Genomic DNA, 27,187 nt, shown 5'->3' with positions numbered 1-27,187 from the left:
TTCATTATCTCAATGTTTTTATTCCATAAAAACACAGAATAAAGTGCAACACAACAGCTAATGCAGACAACACTTTCCAAGGCGACTTAGTCCATTTTAAAAGCCAAAAGCACAGAAACTCTACAAGGTTGTTTCTGTGCATGTACGTTATCAAACATATGTATAGATAGAACAGAACACTAACACCAACATTCAATAGTTTCTGTGCTTGCTGTCAGAAGAAAAATTACAGCTCCATCAAGCTATGTCTGGACAAAAGACCCTCTGGGAACAAGAGGGGAAATGTGTGTGCATTGCAAAAGCTTATTTTTGAGGCCGTGGACCTTGTTCAGTAGTTTCGCCCCATCAAGTTCCAAAAACAGTTTTTGAAAAGTGTCAAATGTGTTCTTCAGCTCCTTCGGATATTCGAGGTTGAGGGCATATATCAGTCCCATCAGTAGTACACATGCCTTTGTTCGGCTTCCACATCCCTCCATCACTTGGTTTCCCTCAATCACAATGGACACATCTGATGGATCCTCCTCAGCCATGATGTTGTGGATCACGATCACCTTCATCATATTGTCTGTGTAATCCTCACATTCCTACGTGTTAAAAAGAAAGAAAGAAAAAGCATAAACACATTTTATTTTATTTAAGATGCTTTTTCAATATATTTCAGTTGATCTAAAGAGGGGAGCGGACAGAAGATGAATGGAGAAGGGCAGAACAGGGGATAGGAGAGGACAGGAAAGAAGAACATTAGGATCCCTTGAGTTAATAAGTAATCTGTTATCAATATGAGATACCTGGCAGTCATGAAAAAGATCTTCTTGTCTTTCCCCGAGGTAGCTAATGAGGTAGCAGATAACAACATCCCTTTTCTTCTCAATGTTCTGTGTCTGTAGGGAGATACAATTTAGTGAAAAGACTAAGTCGAGTGATTTACATACATTAAGACTGAATTACTTAAAAACAAAAACATGGCTGATGCCTCTCTCCAGCTTTCAACAGGTGAGATGCTGGGTACACCCTGGACAGTCAATCACAAGGAAACATAGAGACAGACAGGATAAACAACCATGCACGGACACACGCAAACCTAAGGACAATTTAGAGAGACCAATTAATCTAACAGTCATGTTTTCTGACTGTGGGAGGAAGCCGGAGTACCCGGGGGGAACCCACACATGCACAGGGAGAACATGCAAACTCCATGCATAAAGACCCTGGGCCAGGATTTGAACCCAGGACCTTCTTGCTACCCACTGCAGCCCTCCATAATTACATATTTGTGAAAAAAGTCAAATAACATACGTCATTCAAAGTGTCCAGCAAAGGTCTCATCTTGGAACCAGCAGCTCCTCCTTTGGCACGCATAAGCTGCAAAAGATAATCACAATCCTCAAAAACACATGGCACAGTTTCAAACTTTTTTAGATGGGCACCAAGATGTTCAAAAAACTGCCTCTCATTGTCAAAAGAGCATGAATTACAGACAATGCATGTGAACGAAAGGATGTTGCCTGGCTGGGATGACTGTGAATGATGCCTTGACAAATGTGTCCTTAATGCACCCCATGGCTTGACAGTGCAAGGGCAATCTGCATGAAGGCAGGGTATGGAGTGGACTCGACCAAAATGCCCATGTATTAGCCTGATGTGTTTCAGCAGGTCTAATCTTTTTGTGGTTGTGAAGTTGCACAACTTGCATTTCCAAGTCATTTTCACATAACTGAGGACTTTGGTTAAGATTAACCACATTTTCAAGGTCAATGTGATTTATTTCTTTAGAAACTTGCATACCTGTAAAGGATACACCGGGGGTGGGGACGTGGGTGGGTGCATCAGCCCTAGAACTGGTAACAGAGTCGACTATCAGCCAGCCTCTGCTTGTAAAGGACACACGTGAGGACCTGAAAAAGAGGGCAAATAGTGAGTGTCCACATACACAGATTTTTCATGCAACAAAAATAAGAAAATACATTACACAAAAGAAATTTTCAGACATGTACCTGGTTACAAGTTATTTATCAACCTGAGTCTCTTTAATGAAGGTAGAAATTAAACATAAGGTGAATCTTCTTCAGTTTTTCTTTGCTCCTCTTATCTGAGAAGTCTGTCTGTCTGTTATACTTAACAAGGGTCTGTTATGCAGACATAACAGATTGTGTACTTACCTCACTAAAATAAAGGCATTGCAATTGCATAGATTAATATTCATGCATCATGGAATTAGCTTCATAGATCATATTCATAGATGTAATATGCTTCACAGAACATGCCGTATTTCTCCAAATTATAGCCCAGACATATAATATTCAAAATTAATTTGGACCCCAGGTGTTTAAAAGAACCAGGTTGCTATATGTGGCCCGCTGAATGATTGGGGACGTATGATTATGAAAACAATTATTAAGCACTGACGTTCTAACACTACCCAATATAATATAAAATATATTCAAAAATATTTTACCTGATCCCACAATTCAAAAAACAAACTTAGGTGCAGCAACAGTGGGTATTTTCACACATACTAGTGGGATACAGTAGTACTTTGTTTTATTTTTAGAAAAAGCTAGCATTGACTAATTTTTAAACTTAAAACAAGCAGTCAGACAGTCATGCACAGGCCTGGACTGGGACAACATTTCAGGCTGGGAGCTTTACCCCCCCTGCTTTTATTTTGGTGTGACACCCTGGGGAACTTCAGCTACTTTCTGTCAGAGCAACACTGATGGTCTCATGAGACGCCCTCCCTCTCTCAGACACCCTTGTCCCACCTCGTGAGCGAGTATCTTAATCATCAGTAAGTAGGAGAGACTTTCTATCCAATCAGAGGTGAGGAAGGCGGGACCTGCCCCTACTTACTGAACGTAAGATACTCTTTAACCACACATCAATAAATACAGTTAATAATTCAAACTCTCATAGCAGTCTTTGTTTTTTACTGATCGTTTCACGTTGGCTTTATTTGTTTTGCTGCTGAAAAATCTCCCTAAAGCTGGAGTTCATGATGCTGCTCTGTCCCAGGGTTTCCCCGCAGTGCGAACAGCTGAGCGGATTATGAAGCAGATACGGGAGCAAAGCGGTATCTATCACATTTTTAAATACAAGCAAGCATGCTTCAGAGCTTTTTCAGAAAGTTCTGGTGCTGCTAAAACAAAGCCGCCAGTTACAGCTGGGAGAAAGCTTTCAGTGAGCTCTCCGGGATGATGAGCTACAGTGAAGCTCAATGGGGAGACGCAGACGGATGCAACAGCTGTTTTTTTAAGAGTTTTAAAACACGGCTGTTGGGAATGATCTGCCCAGTGTTCATAGAATTTCAAAGACATATAGGATTTAAGTTTGTTTACCTGCTTTATGTGTTAACCCAGAAGCAGAGCCACCACAACTTAAGGATTGCCGCTCTCATTTCTCAAAATAATAATAATAATTAAAAAAAAAGATCGTCTGACGTCCATTTTCGTTTCCATCAAGGAAGGAAAGTGGTTTGCAAAGACCGCGATTGTAATTATTGGGGGTGTCCAAATTCATGGGCTGCATCCTCCCGGGGACGTATTTGTAGACCGATTACGTCACAGCAACGCGCCGAAGGCTGACCAATGCGTCCTCCTTTTCCCCGAATTTGAAGGATGGGTCGGGTGTGTCCTTCGTGGCCCACCATATCCCAGAATTCATAGCGCGGCCCAGCCAAACTCCAGTTTCCGGCAATGGCGGCCGCTACTAAGTTTTAAAATTACTCTTATTATTCTTTCTGGGTCACATAATAAACTTTTAACATATTTTCAGGCGAGAATGTGGGTGTGTAAATTCAAATATCTGCTCGGTTTATCAAAATATCGCATATTTGCACAAGTGCTTCGACATTTTCGGAGACGTCTGTTACCCACAAGCTCGATAGCTAGCCGAGAGCTCGAGGGTCACTAGAGCCGCCGAGAACAGCACAACTCCTGGCACATCATTTTCAGATCACCGCTGTCTTTCGCTACTCAGGTTAAACGTAGGTTTACATCCGGCCTACCCGACCTTCTGAGGACCCGACCACATAGCTCGCGAAGGCCGGGCCCTCAGGAGGATTCAGCCCATGAATTTGGACACGACCTCAGTGTTCCGATTACCAGTCCGGGACTGGTCATGCATGCTGACTGATGAAAAGCGCACCACGAACACATTTCATTGCAACTTACCGACAGTTGTCTAGACGGTTAACAGACAGCAACAGATTCAAAGTTTCATTTCAAGTAATGGTGCATTACACAGACCTAAGCAGTACAAATAAAGTGTAATAGCTCATTACTTAAAAAATTACCATTTGCATGCGCTATTATATATCATTCACCCTATGTAAATAGCTTACCTTCACTTCTGTGGTTCGATCGGGTTCGATGGAAGCTGAAGAAAGGACCCAGAATTTGCTTGCTGTCCCGCTCAGTCAAAAAGCGCGGTCTGGCGCATGCGCAATTAGGAACATAAGACTCACGGTTTGGGGGTATATTTTACTGCATTTTTTAATGTAATGTTGTTACTCTTAAGAAAAGGATATAATTAACCCATTACTGTATAATTCCTTGGCTGAGTGCAATAATAGAGTAAATCTTATATGATTTGCATAGATTATATATACCTCTCTCCAAAATAGCTTTTATCAGTGTATAATTTTGTTTAATGCTTCTCAAACACAGAGCAATGTTTCACCTGGAATGTCAGATTCTTCCCAGTGTTTGTACTGTTGCACTCATTTTATTCAGCTTTTCAAATAAAAACAGATAAAATGCTCTCATGTATTTTGTAAAAACAGTTTTGATCAGTGAGAATTACCCTGGCTGCACACTAATCTTTGTCAAATACACACTGTTTATTCATGCTGCTCAGTGTCTTGATGCATGCTCAGTCATCCAGGTAAGGAAATCTCAAAAAGTTAATTATCTGTGAGCTCGAGGCTGCTGTCGGGGGTTGGGGGACTCTGTGTAGTTGGTGAGGGCTTGGATACGTCTCCACACCTGGCGGGTGCTGTTGTCAGTGAGGAGGCCCTCTATCCTCCTCCTACTCACATCACCTCGGCACAGTTGGCTTGTTTGCAGGTTGCTGGTTTGCAGGGTTTTCCATTAGGTCAGAGGACCTTGTACCAGGTCCTTTTTTAGTACCTGCTCGGCCGACGTTTGAAGGAGCAGTGATGCTCCTCCTGCTGTCAGGCCTGCAGGTTTATACCTGTGATGTTCTCCTCTGTCTTGTGGTGGACAAACTATTTTTTGCACTGGCACAAATAATTTGTGTGACACCTGATTGTTCTCTCATTTTAGTTTTAGTAGTATTTTTAAATGGTTGTACAAACTTCATTTTTAGATAAATAGTTGTATATAACTTTTTTTTAGTTTTTTAAATGTAAACTTTATATTTGCATTTCAAGTTATGACAATAATTCAATAAACATGTTTGTGGTTTTTACAGTAAAAATATAACTACTACTAGGATTTTATGTTTCTGTGTGATTTCAGATCAGTTGTGTTAATACAGTATGTCAATTAAAAAATAACTGTAAATTCAGACATGTGAGGTTGAACTGAAAACAATGACACCAAACAAGGTGAGAAAATAAATACATTTAAAGGTGAAATACAAATGTAAAATCAAAAGTAGTCAAAAATGTCCAATTATATTTTGGACCCCAGATTAACCCAACAAAACATGAAACATTAGCTTTAAATTTTTGGTGACAAACGTGTTCATGACAGTGCAGATTTCAGGTCCCGGCTAACAATGTATTTAAACAAGTATAAATGTGTGTCTGACATTTGTAACCAATCAAAGTGCTTAAAATGAAGACATCCTGTCGGTGACCAATGTGGTATCTGGATGTTTGGATCTTTGGCTCCACATATTTATGACACTGTTCCCCGCAGACAGGACACAAGTACAGTCTGCAGATATTATATGTGACTTGTTTGTAACACAATGAAAAGACTCTCTGGCTGAAGGAGGCGGCACATCAGGCAAAGTGCTGCTGACATTCACTGGTGGGCTCCCACGTGTCATCCCAGATTTTACCCACTGGAAAATATCATTCCTGAAACAAACAACACCAAAAACATGAAATCAGGTTGGGGATGACTTTATGCTTTTTATGTTTAACCCCAGTGGTGGAATATAATAAATACACTGACTTTAGTAGTGCAATAAAACACAAATGTCATTTTGATGGATATTTTTGCTTCTGTTCCATTCTTTGTAATTCAGAGTGATTCCAAAGAAAACACTCGTGTACAGGTTCACTAAACTTGTACCACAGATTTAGTTTTTGTGTTTCAGTTTAACATTTCGTAACTTTCTGCAAAGTGGAAACAACATTTCTCCAAATGTGATTTGAATTTCTTGTCGATCATTCTGAAGCTGAAGTGTTTCTACTATTGAGAAATTCTGCCTCCTCACAAAGTTTTAAAGCCTCTGATTATCTGTTAAAGGCATCACACACACACAGGATATTTTTCTCTCCACTGATCAGAGATGCATCGTTCTCACACAGTATTACTGCTACAAATACAGGATGCAAACAGCTGAAACCTTCCACAGTGTGATGTTAGTACTTTGTTGTAAAGTGAAGAGTCTGAGTACTTCCACCACTGCTTCAGCAGTTCAGCTTCTTTCACAGAGAAATCTGTGTAAGACATGAACATGTGCTCTCCACTCTGTCAGTGTCCTCATAGTGTTCATATATTTCCTCTCATTGCTGTGAGTGCTCTTATGCTCCCAGCACGGTCCTGCTGGAATCACTCCCAATACTTTTGCATCTAAGTGAGACACTACGTGTGTTTTTCCCACAGGTCCAAAAATACTTTAAGATAACAACTTCACACTAAACCTGTATCTAATACTCACTGTGTGCTACTTTTTATGATTCCACAAAGATGGCAAGAAACTTTCTCCAAACACTGCATTTCTTAAATAACTGAGACAGGAGAAAACAACAACAACACTTTTAATTACTGTCCAACAAGGTCATAACTGGAAACTGAACATTGTCAGAGAATCAAGAACTTCTTACCAAACAGAGCGAGGCGACCACCGCACTCTTCCTTCTGCTTTCCCCCAGACAGAAGGAAGAACAACAGCAGTCTTTAAATAACAGATTGATTATGTGCCTTTAAACAGCTCTGAATGAATCATGGAAGCAGTTTTCAAACATGAATTCAACACATAGAGAATCAGGCCATGACTCAGTTTGAACCTTTTTCCCACCACAGCAGTGAGTCTGCCATGTTTAACTATCAGAAATACTGAATCACAGTGATACAAATGCACTGCACACACACATACTGTACAGTGAACGTGTGGCATCAGTAACACATCAGAGGAATTCTCACAGCATCCAAATCTGGCTTTTACCAAAACATTATTATTATTATGATCCCAGGTTTAGTTTCCTGCTTTCATCTGTTTCTGACTCTGTTCTTTTCTTCTGAAGGTTTTAGTAGCTGTAACATCAAACACTGACACCATCAATATTCATTATCAGTTATTAGAATTATGTCCATTTACACACTTCAAACAACACAAGTCACTACATGATTATTTCCAGTGGACAGTGAGACAGGTCAGCATCTATCAGCACCTATAAAGAGCTTTCTGTGCTGCTGAGTCAACAAGACCAGCTGAAGATTGAGGCTTACATAGAAACACTATGATCCTTCCTCATGCACTCATTTCTATGTCAGCCATGTAGGTTTCTGCTGCTACAAATGCAGTTTAGCTGTAGCAGCTATTCAATGACTGTGCTTAATTTTGCTGAATGGTTTGACAGCGTACACATGAAATACACTCTCTTAATGTAAATGCATTGAACGTTTCCCTCCACTCGTCTCAACAACACGTTTGAATTCCAGCAGGAAGCAAAGTTCATGGCTGGAGTGTATGAAAAATAACACATGCTGTCAGTGAACAGTGGCTGTAGCTCAGGAGGTGGAGCAGGTCACTGACTAATCAGAAGGTTGGAGGTTCGATGTCTGGCTCACCCCAATGACTTGACTACTAACCCCAAGTTGCTCTGATGCATCCATCAGAGTATGAATGTGTGTGAATGCTTAGATAAACAGCACAGAAGAAAGTGCTTGTGTGAATGAAGGTTGGTGAACGTGTCATGTTGTATAAAGCACTGTGAGTGCAGAGTAGAAATAAGCTGTATAAGAATCAGTCCATGTACCATAACTTGAGCCTGGCCTGCTGTAAACAGCCTGTTGAAAACATCTCTCAGTCTGACCTCATCTGTCCTGCTCCCAGTCACTGCTTCAAACTTCAACACCTGCTGCCTGCTGCATTTTCAAAACTTAAGAAATGAAAGGTTTAAAAAACAGAGACGCTGTTTACACTGAAGAAGAAATCAAATCTGAGTTTTCACTCAAGAAGTGAACATTTGTGATGTGACTCGCATATTTGAATATTTCTCTCAAAGTAAGTTTTAGTTTCCTCAATCAAATCAGGTTGAATTACAAAGTCGTCTTAACTGAAGTCAGGGATTGACATTAAGCATCGTCATTTTAGAGTGGCCACCAAAATACAGCTAAATAACTGGTGAATAAAATGCTGTGCACTGGTTTGTAAGTTCTCTAGGACAACATGTGCATCATTTTCTGAAGTCACGTTCATTTAGGAACAAACGTAAGAATCTAAAGACGTACGATGCAAAACTAAACTTACTCTTCCTCCTCTTATTTTCATGTTGGCCACCCTGACTTAAAGACTGGGAGGTGGCAGCAGGTGGATGAAGAGACTGCAGAGATGGTCTGTGGGTTTAACAGGTGGTGGCAGGTGTTGGAGAGGAGCTTCTCTCTCTTCTTCTGCTGGAAAGACTGGGAGCATGGCCCAGAAGGAGGAGATAAAGGAAGAAGATGTAGAACAAAAACAGTCTCTGTCTGCTCGTCTGACAGGCTCTTTGGATGCTCCTCGAGGAGAAGCTTGATGCTCCTTGGTGGTCGTCTCAGGCTGCTCCTCGGTGAGGCTCTGCCTGCTTGTTGATCAGAGTCTCTGCCTGTTCTTCACTCAGGGTCCTGACTTCATGAATAAAGGATTCTGGTTCTGACAGCAGGTTGAGACCACTTGTTGTGAAACGCTGCTACATACATGACATTTAACTGAACTGAAAGTGCTGTGAGCACAAAAAGATTTCACTCTTAGTCAAGATAAATTCATAAGCAATATCAATGACAATGACAGCAATATCAGGAAGAAGGAACACGAGAAGCTGGAGAAATACTCAGGGCTCAGAGAAGAGCTCGAGAGGATGTGGAGGGTGAAGGTAACGGTGGTCCCCGTGGTAATCGGAGCACTAGGTTTGGTGACTCCCAAGCTAGGCGAGTGGCTCCAGCTGATCCCGGGAACAACATCGGAGATCTCCGTCAGGAAGAGCGCAATCCTGGGAACAGCTAAGATACTGCGCAGGACCCTCAAGCTCCCAGGACTCTGGTAGAGGACCCGAGCTTGAAGGATAAAACCGCCCGCAGGGGCGTGCTGGGTGTTTATATATATATATATATATATATATATATATATATATATATATATATATATATATATATATACATATATATATATTAATGAAAGCTATGACTTAAGTAAAAGTTAATAAAAGGTGATATTACTCTTAATTTATTGAGGCTATTCAATAACTCACATTATGTTATTAATCTGTGGCAGATCTTATTACTGCCTCATAAATCATATTTTAACAGGATGTGTTCAGTTTAACTCTCTCACCACTATAAAGGCTGAAGCTTCAAATTATAATAATATAATAATTATAATAATGTTTTATTTTTTATAAAACACCTCTTAAATGGAAATATTTTTATAATTTCACCATAACAAAGTTCACTTCCTGCATGAAGGTGATCACAGCTCCATGAACTATTCACACAAACATCACTGAGCCTCAGACTTTCTTTAACAGGCCTGTCAGACCACAATGATCCAGCTGTTTGTGTTCATGTGCCACATTTATACGTTTTATTTAAAATCTACTTCACACACATTTTATTATCTGATGTCTGCGACACACGGAGACTTCCTGTTAAACAGAAAGTAAACTTTGTGCGTGGGCGTGTTTGGGAGCTGCAGGTGTGTCCAGGTGTGGGCTCGTTGGGTCAGCAGAGGATTTAACGGGACTTTGTGTCGGTTTGAGTTGTTTTTAAAGGAGGATGAAGACGCTGGTGGTGTTCCTGCTCCTCATGAACGGTAAGAAAGTCTCTGTTTAACCTGCAGCAGCTCCGCAGACAGTCCTCTGTGACCGGAAGTGTTACACTCAGGTGCAGCTCGCGCCTCTGACGTCATGGAAATTCACACAGTGTTGGAAATACAGATTTAATGATGAGGCTTTAATAGTAAAAGTATGAGGGAAGGTTAGAAACAGACCAGACTAACAGACTGTGGACTTTGTTGTCACAGATTGGACACTTCCGGTATGGCAGAGCTAGCTAACCATGCTAAAGTAGCCTCGTGTCTGCGCTGTTTCCGGTCTGAGCCGAGCTCATTCAGCCCTCTGAGCTCCGTTTCTCCGCACTAAACACAGCACAGGTGCACCTGATCAACGGTGATGCAGGATTTAGACATTTATACCACAGGTGCATCTACTGGGAGGCTGAGGGGAGCACTGGTGGCTGTCAGTATTTTTCAAAATATAATGATGTTTTTGTGATTGTCTGATTTTCCAAAAGAAATACAAAATGATGCTGATTAATAGTTCTGATTATATCCAGAGAATGAGCTGGATCAATGAGTCTGAAAGATCTTTCACTTGATTAAGTCTCTCTGTTTTCCATCCATGGAGATCAGGATCCTGGGTGTTTAACTCGGCTCCTTGACTTTGTCCCCTTTACTCTGTTGGGCCCCTGCTGGCAGTAGCGGTTTTAGATACGGGCGACACGGGCGGTTGCCCGGGGCGGCATCGTGGTGGGGGCGGCATCACGGGCATCGGCAAAAAAAAAAAAAAAAATGCTCGTACTCATGCTGCCCCGACATCAGCCAGCGCATATTGGGAATGTCGTAGGCACCGATCGGTTTTCTATCGCCCATTTGCTGGGCGTCAGGGCGCCCTCCGTTTGCGAGGTGCGCCTGCTGCTTGCGGCACAGGGAGGAGAGGGCGGGGCGGCGGGGGATTCTCTGACCGGTGTTGTGCCAAAAAGTGATTGTCTGCCAAAAACTGATTTCCAATGTTTCTGTGTATTTTTTATGTGTAATATCTTTACGTATGTTCGTAAATAGACTTCGGTGAACAGGGTTTACAAAGGGCTTACATGAAGAATTAAAAAATTATCTGTTCTTTAAGTATCTTTACAACTCTGTGTTATTGTACTTACGTTATAACCAATCCGGTCCTTTGTGGGGATAATTATCCCCACTTAAAATATTTTTACAGAACTGTTGTAATATTTGCTGCCATCTCTGCTGTCCTGTTGGTCAGCTTACTCTTACAAAAAACATTTTTAATGTTAATGAGATTTTTTAACTGCATAAATAAAGGTTATATAAAAGTAACTGCCAAAAACTGATTGCGGCTTCTACCTTGTTACACGAATGTTGTTTGTGGCTCAAGATGACTTTATGTCATCCATAAGGGATGCATTTGACATATGTTTCACATATTATTGCCCAACAAGTTACTTATAGCAGTTTAAATATGAGCAATCAGGTTTTGGCAAATACCGGAAATCAGTTTTTGGCAGACAATCACTTTTTGGCACAACACCGGCTCGAGCAGCATCTAATAACCAACTCGCAAAATAAAACAAAATAAAAACAAACCAACAAACACGAAAACACCAGACATCATGATACAGACTTATAATTTGCACCGATGTTTTTTCAAAATTCTATACACGAAAAGTGAGCGCGAGAGCCCTCGGTGCGCCTCCTTGCTGCTGAAGTCAAAGTAAACTTTATTGTCATCTCCGCTACATACAGTCCAGTATATAGAGAGACGACCAGGCTCCAGTTACAGCAGTGCAAGTAAACAAACAATAAATATCAGAAGAGAAAGAAATTAAATACACACTTTAGGACCAGGGGTAAAGGGATCAATAACAATTTAAAATTTACAGTTTGATGATTTAAAGTCTCACACACAACCTGTTGAAAGGGGAGGGGCCGGCTGCTTCCAAATAGAGCACATTTCCTTCATAATGTTGTAAATCCAAGCCCATTATGTTGTCATGATTTGAATCCTGGGTTGTGTGAAATCCCAGAAATACACCCTAGACAAAGTGAATCTGTGAACTAAGGTGTAGGTCTGTTAGGTTATGTTGTGGTGATCCTCGGGTTGGGGGATTTGTGTTCATACTTGAGTGCAAAATTAAAACCAATGGAAGATGGACAAGAAAAGCCATCATGTGCTCAGTTTAGAAAAAAGAGAAAAGAAAAGGAGGAGAAACGAGCAAATGATACAGGTAAGCAGATGTGTCATTGGATAATGGCAGGTCATCCTGAAACCATCAGAATCAGAATACTGTGGCATGCAGAGAAATCTCAACAAAGAAGCTCACAGAGAGATTGAGCTTGCTGTTCAACCCCAAGCTGGTAGGGGGAACTCTTTATTAAAATACTTCCCTATACCACACTGTGCTTCAGAGGGTCAATAACTACAAGCCTGAACTCACTCATGGTACTACATTCTTTCATCAACAATAACTGTCATTGAAATTATACTGCAGCATAAACACAACATTCAAGGTAACAGTTAAAAGTAACGTAAACATAAACAATAAAACAAGAACATCTAAACAGCTGCACATGTCCCAAGGCATGATGGGAGAGAACTTGCTGCTCCCCCAACACGCCACAATACTTTATTAATCCCATAAGGAAATAATGTGGATTACAGTTGCTCCAAGAAGAAATGGTAAAAATAGTAACAGTAACAGACTAAACTCCAAACAATACATTATAATATTAATTAGTCATTGTCAATTGTTGATTTGTTCTGTTCTCATTGTATGACACATTATAGCCGTTTGCATACTATGCATACTCTCTCTCTCCTTATGTGTGTGTACAACAGTTTTATGTTAATGTACAATCCTCAATATGTTTTATGTGTGTGTGTGGGGGGGGCGGGGGGGGCGCCAGAGGGAGTGTTCGCCCAGGGCGCCAAACAGGCTAGGACCACCACTGCCTGCTGGGGTGTTTGAGTCTCAGGACTCTGGGCCTGGTGTGTGGTCTGCTCTGGCATAGCCGGCTGCCGGTGGAGCCGGCTGCCGCAGTGCTGGCTGACCCCGTCCAGGGGTCTGCTTTGGTCTTTTCTGAGTAGGTAGTGCATTAACGCGGGCTAATTCGTGTTAACGAGTTAAAGCAGACACGAATTAGCCTATTTTAATAAGTTAATGCTGACAGCCCTAATTATTATATTATGTTGTGCACTCCAATTGGGTTGAGTGCATTAAAAATTGTAATTGCGTTAATCGTGATGACCACATTAACGCATTAATGCTTACAGCCCCAATAATAATACAGTTAAAAACCAAACAAAACAGTATGTCAGTTTGTTATCCTGGTAGTAGGTAGTGCATTAATAAAGGCTAATTCAGGTTAACGAGTTAACGCAGATCAATTCGTGTAAGGAGTTATTCGGCGTTAACTCATTTAAGCCTCATTAACGCGTTAATGTCATCATCATGACTAACGCGATTAACAATTAAGCCATCTGAGCGCAGACTGACTCAAAATCCCTGAAATGTCTCTGTCAATGCATTTTGGGCAGTTTGTCTAAATTTTCTGCAAAAGCCCCCCTGCTGGCTGAGCCCCATCCAGGGGTCTGCTTTGGTCTTTGCTGAGTGGGTAGTGCGTTAACATGGGCTAATTCATGTTAGCGAGTTAATACAGATGCAAATTAGCCCGTTATAATATGTTAACGCTGACAGCCCCATTATAATACATGTAAAAACCAAACAGTATGTCAGTTTGTTATCCTGGTTTTCAATCTGTGCTGCTCTCACTCAGAGATCAGAGTTCATGTTCAGTAACCACACTGAGAGCGAGAGGAGGAAACAATTGGTTTAATTTAAACGAACAGTCTGAGCTGTGGATTAAAACAATAAGAAATATATAAGTGAGTCACATATGAAATACAGACCATTAAGTGTAATAAGAAGCAGAATAAAAAGCTGAGTGTGAGGGTCAGGGTGCTGTCTCACTGCAGAGGCTTCAGGCTGAATCCTGCTGAGCTCACAGAGTCAGACTCACCTGTGCAGCTTGGACAGGTAAACACATCAGGACATGAGGAGAGTTGGCAAAGTACAGACATTCAGTACTTAAGTACAACTACAAATACTACTATTAAAAATACTCCAGTACTGATTCAACTTCTTTACTGTAGTAAAAGTAAAAAAGTTCCGTCACTGAAATGTACTTTAAAGGATGTTTGTAAAATATATTTATACTGGGGACACAAGTCTGGTCTAAGTCTTCTGTCAGAAAGACTGCAGCAGTCCAGGAGTTTGTTAATTGTCTTTAATTAAGTCCCACAAAAGATTTGTTTACATGAAAATGTTTGTGAGGCTTAATCTGAATTCGGTGCAGCCAAACTTGAACTTCTTGTTTTATAGTAAACAGCACGTGTGACTATAAACATGGTTTTCTGGAAACAGAAATGGGCAATTTTATAATTAGTAGAGTCATAGATAACTAGGAAAACAATCACAACACATCATCTACTCAACACAAGCAATATCTCACAATGTCCACAAGGGGTCACTGCAGACCCACAATTGGCTAAATAGCGCATGTGTTACAAGTTGCTAATAGTGAGGCATAAATATGACAAGCTAGCAACAGTTAAAGGAAACCATAGAAAAGTCCTTTATTCCTCATCCCGCTGATTGTAGTCATTGCAGGAGATTACAGCCAGATTATAATCAGTATCATGTTAATGAATCTGCCAAAGTAAGAACACTTACAGATTCATCAACTCACTCAGTCACACAAAACTGCATTATAGCTGCGTTACAGCAGCTCCTTCAGTCATTCCCACTCTGTGTGCTGAGCACGTGACCACTGGTGCGCTTGTTTCCTTTGGGTGCGCTTGATTCTCGCTTCTAGACATCCTGAGGCCAAGTCAGAGCAGGAAATTTGAACAATGTTTCTATTTTTGTGCAAAGCTAACTGAACCTTGTGCTGTATTAACATAATGATAAAATCATATCAGTATATGTGAGTACAAACTTTAGTCTAACTTTTTTATTCTAATTGTATTCAGCTTGAACCAGAAGAAAAAGAAGGAAAATAAAACTATATTTCTATTTCCTGTTGCTACATTGTAGAGGGCGACTTTGCCTCTAAACAGGAACATGTGTACAGTCCTGCATCAGCAGCTTCATTCTTATACAGACCTTTCTACTCTGTTTGTTAAACTGAGCTCTATGTTTGCTACATAGCAGTCAATAAATCCAGTTTTTATACCACAGTTAAGTTAATGTAGTTAAATCTGTGTATTTGTAACTCAAATATTCAGTGATCTGTTTTAAACAGAAACCTGACTTTGACATATTTAAGTTGGTATGAACACAGTCAGAGCTGCTGCTGCTTTTATTGTTCTGTTGCTTTTTAAAAGCTTTCTGTGCAAATCAATAGAAATATTTATTGTTGCATTTTAAAGCTGACAGCACAGCAGCAGCATGAGGAGAAGAGTGTTTGCTCAGGAAATACACGGGTCCCTGAAGAGTTCAAACAGGAAATATTCCTGCATTAAATCTGCAGTTCAATCATCAGCAGCTCTCAGGTTGAATCAAAGCACAGATTACTGTCAGTGTCATCTGTCACCAGGCAGGTTTTAACAGGCGTGTAAGCCACATATTATTATAACACCCTTTTATATTTGTATGATAAACACATGTCATTTAGTTGTGTTTGGTCTTTTAACTTGTGCTCAGTTTCCACAATGAATTCATGATGGAAATCTCTAATAAACTATCAAAATAGACACTATTTCCCCCCAACACACTCTGTTGGTGGCTGGTGCCCCCATCCTCTGGTTTGTTGGTGGTTCTTGGTGCTTGGGTGTGTGCTGGCTAATTGCTGCTTGGTGGGGTCTGGCCCCCCTGGCTCTGTCAGGCCCCTGCTTGGGTTTTTGGGTTGTTTTTTTTGGGGGGGGGGGGGGGTTTAGGCAGGTTTGGAGCAGATCCTCAGTGGTTTTTTTTCTCTCCCTCTCCTTCTATAAACTTCTTCACCAATTTCTTTCTTCTTTTTCTTTTCTGTTCTGATTGTAATATCTCAAAATAAAGGTGCACCAAAATTTTTCAACCGCATCAATTAACACCGCAGCTTTACATGTTCACTTTTTGGGGGGGAAATGTGTTGTCCATACAGACAATATTGATTTGTAAATGATTAACTAACAATCTCGTGAACACAAAGTTCTTTATTTGCAGCACAGTTCTACAAGAAAGAGAAGTTACTGAAAAAGTGCTTGTGCTTAAAGTGCTTTGGCACTCTTTGGCAATATTGTACACAATGTTAAACTTAATCATCATCTCGGCTCCTCTGACGACCTGTTTGCTGCTGAAAGGCAGTGAGGAGAAGAGACACTTGGGCAGTGCATTTATCGCAGCATATAATGTGTTTACTGGATACACTGGTGCTTTTTCAGCGTTTCAATATGAAACGTATTAGCAGCAGCCACAAATGCAGTATTGTTGGCAATGGTCTTTCCACACTCCCCACAGTAAATTCAGTGCATCATGTTGTCACTCTTATTATATATTAGCTTAACTGGTCAACCACTCTCTTCCAATTTTGTACACGTTACCTCTTTTACTTTCAGTGAGTCACATTTAGTGTGTGCAGCCAAACATGATGGCAGACTGCCACAGATCACTTCTGAGGAAAGAGGAGGCGTTCAGCTTCCTCATAGTTTCACACCTGCATGAAGCAGCCTCACCCTGACAGCTTCAAATCACTGTCAGCTGATCACTTCCTGTCCTGTGATTGGCTGAGCTTCAGGCCTTCTCTCAGTCAAACTGGAAACAGGGATTGAGACAGTGTGAGGGTTTGTGGAGTGCCACAGTGCTGTAATGAATACTGTAGTGGAAGAAGTTCTTTCACACTCTTCATCCTGGAGCTGCTTTATGTCCATGATCTGCATGGAAACACATCTATGGAGAGGAAATCCAGCTGCTGAGGGTCACATCTGCATCATTGTAGCTACAGTGGATGTTTCAGTGTCAGGACTGAAGGTGGAGCTTTGTGCGTGTCAGGGTGAGGCCGCAGCAGCCGCCTCCAACCGGAGCGCTCAGGCATGAAACTAGGAGGAAAGCCGACGTCCTCCTCTTTCCTCAGAAGTGATCTGTGGCCGGCAGGACTTCATTCCAGAGATGTGCTTTAACAAAGTGTGAAGCTGAACTCTGTGACAGTGTGAGCAGTGTGAGAGTGTCAGTAGATGATCAGCAGAGGAAAGTGAGAGCTGCTGTGAGCTGATGTCCTGAAGGGCTTTTAAAGAGTCTCTGAGTTTGACAGGAACATGAAGATGTTTGTGGTGTTTGTGATCCTCCTGCACGGTAAGTACACCTTCCTCTCTCTGCTCTCATCATCATCTCTCTCTCTTTAATGTGTTGAAGTGCAGCAGGAGGAGATTTCCATCAAACACTGGATTCTGATTCAGATCAAACTAACAATCCAAAGCAGCAACTTTCAAATCACTGGATTCTTCTTGGTGGCTTTCAGATGAGCTGTAGGACTCCAGCAGTAGGTCTGTGCCTCTTTGGACAGGATCACAGACTTCAGGAAACTGTGGTCATTGTTCAGTTTGGACTCAGTGTGAGTCACTTGCTGTCATTTAGTCACAGGTCTGTAATACATAGTCCAGATGTCACGTGTGCTGTGACATCTGGAGCACTGAACACCTGTCAGAGCTGTAACTGAATCATAGGTTGGCAGATAGTTTCTCTGGGCTGCAACAGGATCACTGTGTGCTGTGTAGAGGCTGTTGTGGTGCTGTGGGCGGAGCCTGAATACTGTTAGCTGGTTTCAGCTGTGCACCTATCAGGTGGAAGGGGCTGATGGGAAATCAAAAAATCATTTCGAGCAATAAAAACAAAGAAAAACGGTTTAACAATTTTAATGCTCAATGATGGAGGACCAAACCACTGTGAAGGACATGACTGATTGAAAACTTACAAATGTTTTTGTTTTCCTGCTGTAATTAAATAACTTTCTATGAATTTACTCAGTTATATTCTTGCAGTAAGGATATAACTGAGTAAAATAACAGCAGGACCTGGTTATCTCACCCGTGGCTGCACTGATATTATAATACTCATGTACTCATGATGAGCTCAGTGAATCAGGGTTTTCCCACACACGGAGCTCAGTTACAAACCTGAATAAAGGTTGCTGACATGACACAATAGGCCATCTTTAAGAAGCTTTAAAAACAAATAAAAACAATCAGTTTCAATATCTATTATTGTTTTTTGGCTTTTTTCCAACACGTAAATGCTAAAATCAACACTTCATATGATGGGACGTCTGCATGCACACCTCTCCCCAGCAGGGCCTCTAGCCGACTGAGGTGTGACATCACAACAAACCTCATTATAAATCAAGCTGCTAAAATACTGAAATATACATATAAACATATAACAAATTAAGATGCACTGCATCGTGACCATATAGTTACAGTGTGAGACAAAATGCATGTGGAACAAACAATGTTTGAATGACTTCGATTACTTTGACTGTGTTTAATCGCTCTGTAACTGGAACAGGAAGTGACTCTGTGGGAAGTCAAAGGTCACACAAAGAAAATAAAAGCTCCCAAAATATAAATACAGAAAATAAATATATATACACGTGCATGTCCATAAACAAGACTGACAAATGAAAATAACACCACAGGATGGATCTTTGGTGAAACATAAATGATCTTTTTAATACACCTGTTACACATGCATGCAGCATGCAGATTCACAGAAAAGTAAAGAATCTAAAAATTAAAAATAAGAAGTGAGAGACTGTACAGAAAGTAAAGGAAAGAAAAACACAAATATCTACCTGGTGTATCTTTACCTCGAAGTGACTCATGGAGTCTCTGTCTGTGTGTCCTCAGTTTCCCAGCATGCCTCAGCTGTGGAGCTGTATGAGGGGGACTCGTTCATCCTGCCATGTCAGTTAGACACTGTACTACTAGACAACCCCTCAGTGGTGTGGAGTCGCTCCGACCTCAGTCCTCCAACCGTCCACCAGCGTCAGCTTCAAGGAGACGAACTGAAAGATCAAAACCAGCGTTACAGCGGCCGAACATCCATGAAGACTGACGCTCTGGAAACTGGAGACCTCAGCCTGAACCTGACCAACCTCCAACTGTCTGACAGCGCCACCTACACCTGCTCCGTCACAGACCTTAGATATGGCTATGAGAGACTGGGAGATGTACAGTTGCAGGTCAAAGGTCAGCAACAAACACTCGGATCACTCGGTTTTATCATTCAGATAAAACTTTATTATTTTACTGCTGAAAACATGTTGACTAAAAGTATCTTGGCTTGAAGTATATTCAGCAAAGAAAATTTCATTCATTCAGAGTTCAAAGGTCATGTTGTTCTTTGTGTTTCTCCACAGAACGGTTTCCATCCTGGGCCAAAGCTCTCCTGGTTCTCCTGGTTCTTCTTGTGGTTTCTGGAGGTCTTTTATTTCATTTCCGGCACTATTTCATGTCAGGTGAGTGTCTCCTACTACACTACCCATAATGCCGATGGTTAGCAGGTGTCCTCTGGTGGCTCCTTGACTGCGGCTCACACAAACTTGTTCCAGAAGCTGAAAGAGTTGAGAGTTACAAACAGCTGATACAGAGAGCTGAAGAGAAACTTCCAGGTTTGTTCCAGAAGTCAGAAAACCTCCTTCAGACTCAGTCACTGATCAGTGAAACAGCTCCACAACATGACTTTACTAAACAGTGTGTGTGCTTCACTGCATTGATCTGACACAGAGGCTGCATGTGTACAAGCTGTTCTTCTTCTGTGGTGGTAAACAGCAGGCTGACATGGAAACATGTGCTGACAGTAAATGTTGCAGCAGCTTCAGTAAATGTTCCTCCTTTTGTGTCAGTCATTGATGAGTCACCATGTTTCTGAAGTTTTTAGGGTCGAGTACAAGAACCAACCTGTGTATGAATTTTAAAAAACTGGAGGTCATCCACGTCGTTGTCTTTTTTCGTTGTTTAAACAATTATTGCACACTTTCTGTAAATCCAATAAACTTCATTTCACTTCTCAAATATCAGTATGTGTGTCTCCTATATGATATATTTAACTGACATTTTTTATTGTAACAACCAACAAGTTATACAGGAAAATAATGACTATTAACAAGGTTGCCCAAACTTTTGCATCCCACTGTATGAGATGGATATGACAGAAACCACAGCAGCAGCATAATTACTTTATTGTCATTATTTTCTGGTGTATCAAATGCAGCACTGAGGTGCAGTACAGAGATAAGTTTACTGTAAGGAGGCCATCAGATGATTATTATAAATGTTACTACAGCTCATGTTGTGCTTTGTTGTCCTCTCAGTCCGCTGGGTGGAGGTGGATTCAGGGGTGGAGTCTGTCCAGCTGATCTGCAAAACCACAGTTTGTCTGCCTAAAGATGCTAAAGTGGAGTGGAAGGACAAAGACGACAGGAAGGTCCACGTGTATGAGAACGGCTCTGACCAGCCTGAAGAACAGGACGATAAATACAAGAACCGAACAAAGATGAAGAGAAACTTACTGGAACCTGGAGACCTCAGTCTGACCCTGAAATACCCCACAGATGGAGACAACTCCACCTACACCTGCACCGTCTACAGCAGGGAGGGAAACGTCCTGATGGAGAAACAAGTGGAGCTGAAAGTCAGAGGTCAGTGCTGTAGATACAGGTCAAAGGTCAGAGGTCAGTGATGGTGGTTCAGTCTCAGTGGGCTCCATCCAATAATGTTACAGTGTTAGCATGTCTGATGTTTGTGGCTGTTTTGGTTTTTATTTGATTTCCAGCCAAATGTAAAAGCTTCAGCAGATGAACTGTAGGAGCAAAGTTCATGTGTGAGACTTCATCTGAAAGGTAACATCTTCTAGTTTCTGAACATGTGTTTGTTTAGCATGTGGCTAAAACACAGGCTAAGCTAAGTCAGTTCAAATCTCAGTAAAAACCTTCTTTGGTCCTCATCTATAATCAGTCATATCTGAGTCACAATAACTAGAAGATGATTTCTAGCAGAGCTGTGAAAATCTCCACATCCTTTCTCCATGTTATCATCCAAAGCTGTGTGAAGTTTCAGAGCTCTGCAGCTAACAGAGACTTTCAGTTTGCTGCTCTCTTCCTCTGACAGCTCCATTCTTAGGGAGCGTTAGTTCTCTGTTTCACTTTATTCCACTTATTCAGTCTGATGTTCTCTGATCTGTTTCTCTTGTTTAGTGTCTTAAATGCTGCCAGTGCCTCTCTTTGCTTTAACCAACCTTTCTCTTTATTTCTGAGCTTTTTAAGGACTTTAACTGATGCATCAACCTTTGAAAATGGAAAGAAATCAGTCAGATTCATGGCTGCATCAAAGTGTCACATGTAGTTCTCCCACATCAGCTGGATTATATCTATAGCAGCAAACAGCAGCTGATCCACAAATCTTTGTCTGTGTTAATAAAGTTGGATCAGTTCAAATAGTTTGTTGCTCTGCACTTGAAATGTAGTTTACTAGCTGTCAGGAGTTTTCCTGTATTGCAACTCAGGTCGGAATAAAACGCTCAGACAGGTTTACGTGTACACGGGTGAGACTCAGGGAGAGACTCGCACCGCTGCAGTAAAAAGGAAGAGTCTTTATTCCGAGAGCACATACAGGAAGAGAGAAAATAGAACTGCAGGCTTCCTGTGTAACTTCCCCATTTAGGAGTCTGCACAGAGTTGCAGAGTTTAAGCTGAATACTGAAAAGAGCAAACACATTTAGATAATGAAACGTACTTTTAAGCATAACATAATAAAAATCCCAAAATCCTAAAAAATCTCTTCACACTAGCTAAGCCCACCGAGCATCAATGTTTCAGTGAGACTCAGTGAATTAAAATGGAGATGCTAATCAGGGTTAGCACATGAGCAATGTTGTAGCTCTATAAGTTACTGAGTTTGTTCATGTGGAGAATCTAACAGATCTGAGCAGGTGTAGCTCCCAGTGAAGCAGCAGCATTCAGCCTGTTAGAGTCAACACAAATGTCTCCATCCAAGCTCATGTTGTGCTTTGTTGTCCTCTCAGTCCCCCAGGTGGAGGTGGATTCAGGGGTGGAGTCTGTCCAGCTGCCCTTCAACACCACACTTCACCTGCCTGAAGACGCTAAAGTGGAGTGGAAGAATAATGATGATGATAAGGTACACGTGTATGAGAACGGCTCTGACCAGCCTGAAGAACAGCACCAGGTTTACAGAGACCAAACGAAGATGAATGAAGACCTGCTGAAAACTGGAGACCTCAGTCTGACCCTGAAGTACCCCACAGATGGAGACACCTTCACCTGCACCGTCTACAGCAGGGAGGGAAACATCCTGCTGAAGAGAAAGGTGGAGCTGAAAGTCAGAGGTCGGTGCTGTAGATACAGTTTTTTGTTTGTATTTTCTGTCACACTTACCCAAATGGAAAAAGTCATAACAGAGTTACTGAATCATCAAGGTGCATGTACAAGATTTAATTTGAAAGGTAACATGTTGTAGTGTAGAAATATTTGTGGAAGGTCCAAATGTGAGGGGACAAAAACCTTTCTGAACAGGTGAAGGAAGACGTAGAGTCAAACTTTTAAGAGACTAAAAATCACAGCTGTGGCCAGGAGGCAAAAACATTAAAGAAAATGTGGACAACAAAATATAAAAATAGTATCTAAAAATCCAGCTTTGAGTAAAGCAGTTCAAACCTGCACACTTCATTAAAAGCTTTCCATGTCTGACTCCATCATCACTGATTCCTCCTGTACATGTCTGACTCCATCACCATGAATCACTGCTTGGTGGCCAACAGGCTCACGCTGATAGTTCAGTGGTGGAGCATGAACTCTGGCAGGTGAAGATGATTAGTAATCAGGCTGCTGTCCTAATAATAAAAATATGGAATAAAACTCATAACTACAAGGATTAAATCTAAAAACAATAAAGATTAAAACATAACTATAAAAGTTTTTTTTTTAAAAACACCACTGCAAAAAGGTTTAACACATCTCATCTAAAAGCAACAGTGTTGGGCAAGTTACTTTGAAAAAGCATTTAATTCTAGTTACTAGTTACTTCTTCAAAAAAGTAAGTTAGTAACTGAGTTACAATATTCTAAAAGTAATTAATTACTTGAAAAGTAACTATTGCGTTACTTTAAAAAAGCGTTTAACCCTCTGGGGTCCAGGGTATAATTGGCCATTTTTAACTACTTTTGATTTTCTCTCCACATTTCACCTTTAAAAACTATTTGCTTTGCCTTGTTTGGTATCATCCTTTTCAGCACAACCTCACGTGTCTGAATTTACAGTTATGTTTTCATTTTGACATACTGTATTAACACAGTTGATCTAAAATCAGACAAAAAAACATAAAATCACAGTAGAAAAAGTTATATTTTTTACTGTAACAACCACAAACATGTTGAATCATATTTCATAACTTTAAATGCAAATATAAATTGTCAATTTTAAAATCCTATGCACAAGTTTTGGAAACAACAAAGTTATTTGCATCCATTTACCTTTTACCCTTTTTTTAAATAACATTTCAAACTATTTACAGAACAATCAGCTGTTCTTCAATAAGATGCCACAAATTATTTGTGCCACTCCAAACATTTCTGTCCACTACAAAGGAGAACATCACAGCCTGATACCTGCAGGTCTGACAGCAGCAGGTGTATCACTGCTGTTTCTACCTGGAGACAGCAGCTCCTCATTGTTCTGACACACAACACAAAACTATCCACAACACTACACACTAACTACACAAGACAACACATTAACTACACACTCCAAACACGCTAAACATCACAAATCTCTCACATCTCAAAACTCGCTCTCTCTTTTTCTGCTGTCTTTCTCTCTCTCTCTCTCGCTGTCACTCCTAAAACTTCCCCCTCTTCCTAAACAACCAAATGTCATATCATTTTTTGATTGGTCGACATGGTGCATTTTTCCACCAACACGAAAGGGCAGGGGGTTGTTGTTGTTTTTTGCTCATAAGCAGAGAGTGCTTGCTAGCGCTGTCCTTACACAGTAAACATGATGAAACTATTGAGGAAAAAACGCCGCGTATATATTGTTTATCATGACTCTGGTTTTACGTGGCCTATCGACACAATTTAAAAACTGGCACCATGTTGCTTTTTCTTTAAGTGGTCATGTGACTGACTTACCACGACTACTTTATTCTTCCTCAGTCAAACAGCAGCACTCGATTGTTTTGCCCCCTGAGCTCCAGGTGTTGTGCTGGACAGTGATCGTGATTACCGTCCGCGGGAGCGCGCAGCTGCTTAAAGCTGTAGCGTCCAGATTACTTACAGCTACTTCCGTGCAACTGATATAATATGCGGTAAGCTGAACACAGCTTCAACCGTCTGTTTGTTGAAGTATAGTAACGCGACCGCATTTTCTTGTTAGTAAAGGCGTTGTAACGATAGGAATAGTAATTAGATAGATTACTCGTTACTGAAAAAAGTAACGCCGTTATTCCCATCACTGAAAACCAAACATCAAACATAGCACCCTTCTCCAGGGTGACACATGCAAGTGAAAAAAATTAAGGTAACACAGTTCAAATACCACTAATACCTCCTCTCTCTGTTGTCTATCCTACTTTCCTCGATGAAAGATTCAGTGAGGTTAAGGAACAGTGGGTAGGACCAACCAAGTGAGAGCAAATAGAGACAGAAGGGGCCTAAAACTGAGCTCTGTGTGGTTCATCTACAATCAGTCATATCTGAGTCACAATAACTAGAAGATGATTTCTAGCAGAACTGTGAAAATCTCCACATCCTTTCTCCATGTTATCATCCAAAGCTGTGTGAAGTTTCAGAGCTCTGCAGCTAACAGAGACTTTACACAGGCATCATGTGAGCTTATAAACACGGAGACGAGCTGAGCTGTGTTCATTCAACTTAAAAAAGAAGAACATGAAACAATCCATAACTCTTCAAAAATGAGCTTCAACAATCCATCAGCATCCAGAACAACACTTACACTCAGAACAAGTTTCTTTTCTGTTCACTTTGTAAAATGTCTTTTACTTTGTGAGCAAGAGTCCAAAAACTTCCTCAGACTGTCAGCAGATTTTCACAGAGTCGTCCCAACTAGTAGAAAAGCACCAAAGCTTTCAGCTTCTCCAGTGATCTCCACCTGTACAGACACACATGGAGGTTTCCAGCACTCATTAATACATTTGGCCCTCTGACTATTAGGACAAATAATTCATTTAGGTTTGATGAACGTCGGCCTAAATCCACCTCCCACCACCAGGAACTGAATAAGCAGTTATAGATGTAAATACATCTGTTTCATTATCATCTGGAGACCCAAACAGTCGAATGTACAGAGCTAAAATCATGTGTTTGATTTTTGGCTTTTACAAACAAGCCATTACTACCACACTTACTGGCCACTTCATTAGGTCCACCTTGTTAGTAATGGGCTGGAGCCCTTTTTCCTTCAGAGCTGCTTCATTCTTTGTAGTATAGTTTTAACAAGGAGACATTTTCACCATGTTAACATGATAGTGTTACACAGTTACTGCACACGTGTCATCTCCACATCCATGATGCAAATATCCACTTCCACCACAGCCACAGCTGCTCTATTGGATCCAGACTTGGTGGATTTGAATCCAGTGAAGTGATTTTCATGTTTGAAGAACTGCTTTGAGATGATGTCAGATTTGCTTCTCCTGCTAGAAACATCCACACCAACCAGGTATTTTCACACAGAGAGCTGCTGCTCACTGGACAGCTTCTCTTCTTTGGACCATTGTCAGTAAACCCTGGAGGAGGCTGTGGTCAAATCCCAGCACATCAGAACAACCGAGCCCTGTTCACAGTCATTTAAATGAGCTTTCTTACAAGGATCCATGTGCAAGTGACAGGAAACTGCAACAGTTTTACAAGCTGTGTTACAAAATGAATGTCACAGAGCAAACTTAGATATAACACTATAAGTCTTTCCTCTTTGTTTCCTTAGTGCAGCTTTAATGATCTCTGGTTACTGTGGGCCCATTAAAAAGTGTGGACGTGTCATTTCCACAGAATATTTCACAGACAGTAAGATAGAAGCATAACTTCATAAATATAGTGTTTTAAATGCACATGCTGCAGCTCACAGTGATGCTGCTGTGTGACAGGGTTGTGTTGTTCACACTGTCATACTTGGTTGTCTTGGCGACAGACTTTCTGGTATCTTTTCATAATAACTTGTACCTGTGGGTCACATGATCAGGGCTCGTCACTAAAAGAAGAAAGAAACATTCAATTCAATCTGTTTACTCAGTTTGATTCTTTTAGTACTTTAGTTTCTTTCACTAATCTGATGCTGCGACTACAGACAGAATCATTTTGTCCTCTTTAATGGTTTTGTAGATTCCCAGTAGCTCGACAGAAAGGCAGCTTTTAGTGCTCCACATAATATGAAGCCAGTAAGCAGCTGTGTGGATAGTATATGGTTCAGACTGGGACTGTGATTAGATAGGACGGCAGAGTGCTTTCATTAAAATGACATCATCTGAGTGGGAAATACTAAAGTGACTCAGATTTGTAACAGGAAGTGTGGACTGTGATGTCATCAGACAGACAGAAACAGTCATTCAGTAATAAAGTGATTTAATATTCAACAACAGAAAAATAACATCAAACATGTTTGTTTCATTCAATGTTACAGCTTCAGCTCATTAAGGCTAAAGTTCACTTTTTAAACTGTCCATGTAAACTTAATAATACCAAACTGAAAGTAATATTTAGAATAAACACATGTTTGTATATAAAGTGAACCCAGCAGGAGAAGCTGAACACATCCACAGCTGTGAGGGACACTGGTGCTGTGACTGATTAAATACATCAAACACATCTGTGACTCAATCTGTCAATATTATTTGTCATATTTTAAACAGCTTAAAAACAGTGCTGTGTTAAAGCTGTGCTGTGATGTCTGATTATATTTAAGGGCCAATCATGTGCTTGTGTATTTGTAACTAAGCAACGACGTG

General features: G+C 40.8%; 1 protein-coding gene and 2 long non-coding RNA genes across 3 annotated transcripts in view; 1 reads left to right on the top strand and 2 right to left on the bottom strand.

The window, feature by feature from the left end:
* On the bottom strand, positions 1-4,631 carry LOC109201490 (uncharacterized). Its single transcript, XR_003218470.1, has 3 exons — positions 4,340-4,631; positions 789-1,895; positions 1-584 (listed from the first exon to the last, which is right to left on the bottom strand). It is a non-coding gene; the product is annotated as an uncharacterized LOC109201490 (long non-coding RNA).
* Positions 4,632-5,782: 1,151 nt separating this feature from the next.
* Positions 5,783-7,157, bottom strand: LOC102077414 (uncharacterized). The gene is made up of 3 exons (XR_267872.3): positions 7,022-7,157; positions 6,856-6,925; positions 5,783-6,046 (listed from the first exon to the last, which is right to left on the bottom strand). It is a non-coding gene; the product is annotated as an uncharacterized LOC102077414 (long non-coding RNA).
* Positions 7,158-10,056: 2,899 nt separating this feature from the next.
* Positions 10,057-27,187, top strand: part of LOC112845609 (uncharacterized) — a 29,336-nt gene continuing 12,205 nt past the window's right edge. Inside the window, exons 1-4 of the mRNA XM_025905029.1 lie at positions 10,057-10,203; positions 19,061-19,402; positions 19,573-19,671; positions 20,527-20,853. Coding sequence (XP_025760814.1) covers positions 10,167-10,203; positions 19,061-19,402; positions 19,573-19,671; positions 20,527-20,853 — 805 coding nt within the window. The 5' untranslated portion in view covers positions 10,057-10,166. The remainder of the gene's footprint in view (positions 10,204-19,060; positions 19,403-19,572; positions 19,672-20,526; positions 20,854-27,187) is intronic.

The sequence above is a fragment of the Oreochromis niloticus genome, unplaced genomic scaffold (genome assembly GCF_001858045.2).
Source record: "Oreochromis niloticus isolate F11D_XX unplaced genomic scaffold, O_niloticus_UMD_NMBU tig00008098_pilon, whole genome shotgun sequence".
Lineage (NCBI taxonomy): Eukaryota > Metazoa > Chordata > Actinopteri > Cichliformes > Cichlidae > Oreochromis > Oreochromis niloticus.
Note: the sequence above shows the minus strand (reverse complement) of the source record. Positions and strands in the feature narration are given on the sequence as shown.